Here is a 7951-nt window from a genome sequence, read left to right on the forward strand (position 1 = left end):
AGGAGGTTTGTTCAATAAAATTCAATTTATACTCCAACGGGTGATGACTTATACTGGCTCCTTAGGGGAAAATATAATTTGCATAATAATTTGGATTGCGGTGTGAGGTACATCGTCCTGGTGTGCTGATCTGTACTCCAACATTTGACCAGTTTCTTTGAATGGATCAAAGTCAATGTAGGCTATTGGAGACATAGCCAGGGGAAGTATCATAATGCAATCACAGTGTAATTCATACTGTATAAATGCAAAGTGGTATTTATTTGCAGTGTATTAGTTGCTACCAAGTAATGTTTCGATTGTTATATGTTCAAGACAATCAAGCGTGATGTGAGTGTAACAAACTAAAGAAAAAACAAAACACTAAAAGGTCTGTTTGTGTAGTATTGCATTTATTCTGTCTCTAGAACATTTACAGACTTTCTGAAGAGACAAAAACACCACCATGGTTTCCATGGAGTCCCAGTTAATACATTTATGCACATTACACATCAACTTTCGTCACATATTAAAAACTAAACTAACTAAATTATTGAAACACATGGAAATTTCAGGCCTAATATTTTTACAGGAATCCAAAACACACAAGAACTTGTATGTTCACTTTGCAAGCACGTGTAGTCGATGCTTTCTGTAGGTCACAGAATAGAGGTGATGCTGAGATTTTAAGGAGGGTGTCATGTCTAGCCCCTTGGAAGTCAGATTCAGGTAATCTTTCTAAATTTCTATTTTGTTCATGGCTTCTTGTGTCTGTAGATGTCCGTTTGTTATCCAAGTTTTAGTGTTCTGTTATATGTCAGGCTGCTGGCTGAGTCTGTTGTCTTTATGTCTAATGATTAGCTGGTCATATCTGTGTTAGCCTGTTAGTTTCATTAGTGTTATTATGCCTCATTGTGCTCATGCTGTTCGTGTGTCTACTGTCAATTTGTGTGCAACCCCGTATGCTCTAAGTAAAACCTGTTTGTTAAAAAACCAATCACCCCCAGAGACTGTGCCCGCTTCCTGACTGCACAACACCTGCAACGTCACAGAATAATCCACCATTAAAGGACAGTGAGGGAGCCTTACGAGGTGAGGCATTATCAGGGAGAGGATTACGGTTACCTTCCGATCCGTATCTTGTCTGAGGACTTGATTAAACAGGTTAAGGATGGTGAACTGTTTGAGCTACCATCCTCGAATTGTCCCTCCCATGAGTTCAATGAGGAGGATAATTTAGAGGGGTTCATTCTCCAGAGAAAGACAATTTTATTTTATTTGGGCATATCTCAGCTGAGAGAGGAAATGAACACCCTCGATGGGTTTTTTGAACTTCTTAGAGAACAATTTGACAAGAGTGGATCCACTTTTGATGATTTTAAATTTGGTGCATTCTCTGCAAGACACTCCAAAAAGTGTCTGTGGCTGAACAATGCAGCCCCGACCTGCTCACAAGTCTCTACATCATATAGTGCTCAATAGGACCTGTTGTGGCTCATGTCCCCCTGGTGGCACCCCTAGAACCCCCAGAGGTACCAAAAACTTTTTGGGGGGTACGGGGCATATTTGTATATGTGGTTTTTCATATATTCCCCTCTGTAATACAGTGCAGTATTAGTGCAATATAGAAAATCTACATTTAGCTAGAACTGTAGCTAGAAGCATTGGACTTGCCCACACTGAGCATTGTTATGGCTTCATTACTGTGTGATTGTACTGGTGCTGATAAAGATTACTCTGTTTAGTAAAACTCATCCCACACTCTGAGCAGTGATATGGCTTCTCTCCTGTGTGAATGCGTTGGTGTTTATTGAGACTACCCTGTTCAGTAAAACTCTTCCAACACTCTGAGCAATTATATGGCTTCTCTCCTGTGTGAATGCGCTGGTGTATTTTGAGATTACCATGTGTAGTAAAACTCTTCCCACACTCTGAGCAGTGATATGGCTTCTCTCCTGTGTGAATGAGCTGGTGTATTTTGAGACTAACATGTTGAGTAAAACTCTTCCCACACTCTGAGCAGTGATATGGCTTCTCTCCTGTGTGAATGCGCTGGTGTATTTTGAGACTACCCTGTGTAGTAAAACTCTTCCCACACTCTGAGCAGTGATATGGCTTCTCTCCTGTGTGAATGCGCTGGTGTTCCTTGAGATGACTCTGTGTAGTAAAACTTTTCCCACACTCTGAGCAGTGATATGGCTTCTCTCCTGTGTGAATGTGCTGGTGTTTGTTGAGAGAACTCTGTCTACTAAAACTCTTCCCACACTCTGAGCAGTGATGTGGCTTCTCTCCTGTGTGAATGCGCTGGTGTGCGTTGAGATGACTCTGATGAATAAAACTCTTCCCACACTCTGAGCAGTGATATGGCTTCTCTCCTGTGTGAATGTGCTGGTGTTTTTTGAGATTACCCTGTTGAGTAAAACTCTTCCCACACTCTGAGCAGTGATATGGCTTCTCTCCTGTGTGAATGCGTTGGTGTTTTTTTAGACTACCTTGTTCCGTAAAACTCTTACTACACTCTGAGCAGTGATATGGCTTCTCTCCTGTGTGAATGTGCTGGTGTTTTTGGAGACTACTCTGTTCAGTAAAACTTATCCCACACTCTGAGCAGTGATATGGCTTCTCTCCTGTGTGAATGCGCTGGTGTATTTTGAGACTACCCTGTTGAGTAAAACTCTTCCCACACTCTGAGCAGTGATATGGCTTCTCTCCTGTGTGAATGTGCTGGTGTTTTTTGAGACTACTCTGTTCAGTAAAACTTATCCCACACTCTGAGCAGTGATATGGCTTCTCTCCTGTGTGAATGCGCTGGTGTATTTTGAGACTACCCTGTGTAGTAAAACTCTTCCCACACTCTGAGCAGTGATATGGCTTCTCTCCTGTGTGAATGCGCTGGTGTTCCTTGAGATGACTCTGTGTAGTAAAACTTTTCCCACACTCTGAGCAGTGATATGGCTTCTCTCCTGTGTGAATGTGCTGGTGTTTGTTGAGAGAACTCTGTCTACTAAAACTCTTCCCACACTCTGAGCAGTGATGTGGCTTCTCTCCTGTGTGAATGCGCTGGTGTGCGTTGAGATGACTCTGATGAATAAAACTCTTCCCACACTCTGAGCAGTGATATGGTTTCTCTCCTGTGTGAATGCGCTGGTGTGCGTTGAGATGACTCTGTGTAGTAAAACTCTTCCCACACTCTGAGCAGTGATATGGCTTCTCTCCTGTGTGAATGCGCTGGTGCATTTTGAGATTACCCTGTTGAGTAAAACTCTTCCCACACTCTGAGCAGTGATATGGCTTCTCTCCTGTGTGAATGCGCTGGTGCAGTTGAAGACTTCCCCGTTCAGAAAAACTCTTCCCACACTCTGAGCAGTGATATGGCTTCTCTCCTGTGTGAATGCGCTGGTGTTCCTTGAGATGACTCTGTGTAGTAAAACTCTTCCCACACTCTGAGCAGTGATATGGCTTCTCTCCTGTGTGAATGTGCTGGTGTTTTTTGAGATTACCCTGTTGAGTAAAACTCTTCCCACACTCTGAGCAGTGATATGGCTTCTCTCCTGTGTGAATGCGCTGGTGTTGCTGGAGATGGCTGTGTTTAGTAAAACTATTTCCACACTCTAAGCAGTTGTAGCTTTTCTTCTTTTCCATGTTTACTGATTTCAGCAGTCTGACGTACGCCTCGCAGATAAATGTGTTTATGTAGGTAAAGTTTATGTGTTGAGGAAAGTGGACAACATTCATTCCTAGAGGAAAAAGACATTGTTAATTCATTGTGAGATGAAGACGAAACAATCATGACAAAGAACCACTTGGGCTCTGCATAATGCTAAATACATTCATGCTAAAGACCATCAGGAGACAGTGCTAGGCTTAGTTACTTCACTAAAATGAAAGCATTTGTCTATGTTGTGATATGTTTCTCTCTCTGTTTGGTTCAGTGCCACTCTATGTGCCAGGCTATAGGGACTTTTATTTTGTAGGGTTCATCAACTTTATTTTCAAAGTAAATATTTTACTTTATTTTCCTTCCTTTCTCTCTCATGGTGCTGCGGAGCTGTTTTGGTCTGTTGAAGCTCCTTATGAGTTCCAGCAGTGTGATTTGATCTTTTTAATTCTTGTGCATCAGAGAATTAATCTATGGGCAGCACCAACATGTCACAGCAAATTCACCTGTGCACACGATTACTCAATGTGCCATGTTTCCAGGTAGATTGAATGTAAAAATGATGATGGCTTCTTTAGAAAGCACTCCTGCTAAAAGTGTGCAAAAAGTCACATGATCCACAAAGGACATGTTTTGTACGTACGTATTTGTATGTGTAGTGTGATGTATTAGAAAGTTGCTGTGCATTTGCTTGAAAGTCACACATGAATTTACAACTATCACATTGTATACATATAATGAGATTGGGAGATACTGTGTTAATACTGTGTAAAAGGATGTATAACCCAGCGTGTGTGTATAATGAGATTGGGAGATACTGTGTTAATACTGTGTTAAAGGATGTATAACCCAGCCTGTGTGTGTAATGAGATTGGGAGATACTGTGTTAATACTGTGTTAAAGGATGTATAACTCAGCCTGTGTGTGTAATGAGATTGGGAGCCTGTTCAAAGACCCAAAAACAAACAAGGCTGCATTTATGTATCCAAATCCAAAAGGTACAATTGGGCCTACAGGCTACCTGTAGGCTGTGTGTGTGCTTTAAACTGTTGCTTATTTATCTGGATTATACTGAGAGATGTATCAGTCGCATGTTTAAAATATAACTCACCTCTTCAGAAGATCTCAAATCTCTCACTGTTAAAGACAACTTCTTCAACATTTCTGTTGGAATGAAAATTATTAGAATCAAATAATTTTAAATTTCCACACTTCACACTTATTAAAAATGACATAAAAAGTAAAACATGCACAGGTGGTGTAGATCTAACACGTCTACTTTATTCGAACTGTTTCTCAACATAGATCTCTGTGCCATTTCTTATTAAATGCCATGTCTTTTTTTACAACATACATGTAAAAGCTGTGAAAAGTGTTTGACTACATGCACTCAGGGTGACAACATTAACATGCAAGCTTCAAATAATACATGTTATTTATGTCATTTATTTTGTTTGCTCTGAAACATAGATGAATGGTAAGAATACTGATTTGAAAAAGACAAGGGATCTTGCAGGGTAACTATTTACAAGACTAGATTAGTTTAGAGATCATTTTCTCTCATGTGATGGATATTTACAAAAAGAGAAACCGGTTAACAATGGGAAAATAATTAGAAATCAAGGGCGTGAATTACATTTCAATGCGGGGATGGGGAGACAATACACAGTAAACATTTTCTAAAGGAGTTCCTGAGGGGGCGTCAAAGCTTCTCCCAAATGTTGTTCTTGTGCTTAGGAAAAGTACACCCGTATGTATCTATCTATATGATTTCACCTAAACGTAAAATACTTCAATGAATAACCAAACGAAATCAAATATATGTAACATTACAATACATCCACTATAACAGCATAAAATCAATTCAATCGTACATTAAAGCTACTGTAATAAAACCTTACAATATAACTAGCATAAAAGCTTTTATCTTTGTAACAGGAACCACTGAGCTACTAAACAAAAGAACCAAACATAATTATATTCGTATAGTATCAAATAAGTAGCTACGTTATCTGGCTGGGTTAGTTAGCGCTACAACATCCATTATAAAAACACTTTAACACGTTGATTTTTCCACCAACTTAGTCAAGACACGAGATTCAACCGTGAGGTAACGGAACGAACAAAATAGTGTGGTTAAGATGTGGTTAAAAGGTGTTAGTGGTACGTATTACTAAGTTAAGTACTTACAGGTCAACCAGTAGTCCAACACTTCCAAACAGGAGACAATAGGCGCAACTCCACTAAACGCCCGATGCTGATATTGAGAATAAGGAAACCTGTGGTCTGTAATGTCCGATGGTGATGGTAGGTAGAGGTAGAGGTGGGCGGATCGATACAAATATCGATACCAACGCTGCTATTGATTTTGAGCAATACTCGTGTAAAACTATTAATTCTCAATCTTTTTAAGTCTTCCGCACGCACCGACTGCTGCGTACGTGGATTCATCAAAGTCTCTTCTCTGTCTGTAAGAGCAGCGAAGCCAACTCCTCAGTCAGGAAAGTCGCTATTGGCTGTCCTAAAAGTCGCAGAACTACGTCATCGCCTAATTTGCATAATGCGTGTTTATGCAGCTGTAAAAGAATAACGTTGTGGGAGAGAAAAAATTAGTAAAAAATACCCTAAATATGTTGGAGTAACTGACTGAGACTGTGTGAGTTAAATTCAGTGATTTCTTTTGTAATACAATGAAGACGCATTTATATTTACATCGGCTCTGTAAATATGGGGCGGGGTCAATCAGCGGCGGGTTTGGGCATGCGCAGTTCATTTGCAGCGTGGACGTAGAGCGGTGTGGGTCTGCTCTGACTGTCAGACTGCATTGTGAGTGTTGTGGGACGGGGCTCATGGCAGCCGTTTGGCTTTATTTTATTTAGGGTATTTTTTTTTACTCAATTTCAGCATCGGGCATTTAGTGGAGTTGTTTGGAAGTGTTGGACTACTGGTTGACCTGTAAGTAGGGGAGACCGGGGATGGTTGTAACATGGGGAGAGTTGTATCACGATCAATTCCACCGATCATGGATAAGATAGGAGTCATATGATCATTCCAGTATTTACCCAATTCCTCCCTGATCCCACATGGTGAATATCAAGGCTAGAAACGGGCACATGCAGATTCCATAGAGAAAAAAAACTGATTTTGAGGTGACAAAGTAAATTTCTGAATCAAGACTCTATTTTGTTTAGTACTTATACTATTGCAGATAAAACCATATGAATTATATTACATTAAATTGTAGTTTCTCAGGTAAATTGTGATGCATTTTCCCCCTGTTAATTTCAAATCACCTTGCTAATACAGCTAGCTAAAAAATGGCTGACAGGGGTGGGGTGGGTTGTAATACAGCTTTACAGCCATCACCTTACATACAACTAAGAAAACTTTCTTGATTTTAACCATTTTACAGAATGCCTAGGCAGTGGAAAAGAAAGACTGACAGAGGTGTGCCTGCAATGTTTTTTTAAAAAGCATCTGATGAGGTCACAAAGAAGGACAAGTCAGTCAGATCAGTTGTGAAGGCACATGGTATCTGCCATGTAACACACAAACACACATTGACATTGTTTATTATTTGACCTACATGTTCACAGGTACAATGTATTAGTGTTCATTAAGCATACATATTGTTAAATAAGTTTGTTCTAGTACACTAATTTACACACACACACACACACACACACACACACACACACACACACACACACACACACACACACCTGAATAAAACAGAAAGTGGATATGAGTTATGGTCAGTCACAGAGAGAGACACATTTTTCTGGATTTTTATTTTATTACTTTATTCCAAAAACCTATTTGAAGCATATTGTATGGTGTGGCCTCTGTTTTTGCTTCTTTTGTCTATTGTTACAACTTACCCCAGCATGTGTTACAACCTACCCTGGTAGTGGGGTAGGTTGTAACAACAGAACACCATGTATTTGACATCAACTCACGAGGGCTGTGATATTTGAACTGAGTTTTGAATTGGTGCCATTTGTAGTAAACAAATGTGTGTACATTGTATAAAAGTTTGAGTAACGGTGCCTATTACCTCTGCCCCGCTCCAGTCAGACTAACCTGCTCAGCGCATGGCCGCGGACTGAGCCTGTAAACACATGAACAAGTTGGACCGTGGCAGCGGACTGGGCCAGCTGATCCGGGCTGACGGTATGCAGCGGAGATCAGAAAAAAAAACAACTTGTCCCAGAAAATCCAGGCCGGACTACGAAAACATACAGCAGCTGTGTCACTTATTAATACAAATAGTCACAAACTGGCAAAGCCTTGTCCATACTAATACCACATTAA

At 40.3% G+C, this 7951-nt stretch overlaps 1 protein-coding gene across 3 annotated transcripts; it reads right to left on the minus strand.

Moving 5' to 3' along the window:
* Positions 1 to 371: 371 nt before the first annotated feature.
* On the minus strand, positions 372 to 6045 carry LOC143522689 (uncharacterized). 3 transcript variants are annotated; one of them, XM_077016442.1, is made up of 4 exons: positions 5828 to 6045; positions 4749 to 4801; positions 3101 to 3716; positions 372 to 2356 (listed from the first exon to the last, which is right to left on the minus strand). In XM_077016442.1, exons 3-4 carry the CDS (start codon positions 3712 to 3714, stop codon positions 1669 to 1671), a joined length of 1302 nt encoding a protein of 433 aa, XP_076872557.1. In that variant the 5' UTR covers positions 3715 to 3716; positions 4749 to 4801; positions 5828 to 6045; the 3' UTR covers positions 372 to 1668. The 3 variants fall into 3 exon arrangements, with proteins under 3 accessions (XP_076872557.1, XP_076872555.1, XP_076872556.1); XM_077016440.1 differs by having other exon boundaries at positions 372 to 3716; XM_077016441.1 differs by lacking the exons at positions 4749 to 4801; positions 5828 to 6045 and adding an exon at positions 5041 to 5048 and having other exon boundaries at positions 372 to 2471; positions 2808 to 3394.
* Between the last annotated feature and the right edge of the window lie 1906 nt (positions 6046 to 7951).

The sequence above is a fragment of the Brachyhypopomus gauderio genome, chromosome 9 (genome assembly GCF_052324685.1).
Source record: "Brachyhypopomus gauderio isolate BG-103 chromosome 9, BGAUD_0.2, whole genome shotgun sequence".
Taxonomy (NCBI): Eukaryota; Metazoa; Chordata; class Actinopteri; order Gymnotiformes; family Hypopomidae; genus Brachyhypopomus; species Brachyhypopomus gauderio.

Excerpts from the sequence above, each read along its gene's own strand:
- LOC143522689 (XM_077016440.1), bottom strand. The coding sequence starts at position 3,714 with ATGAATGTTGTCCACTTTCCTCAACACATAAACTTTACCTACATAAAC.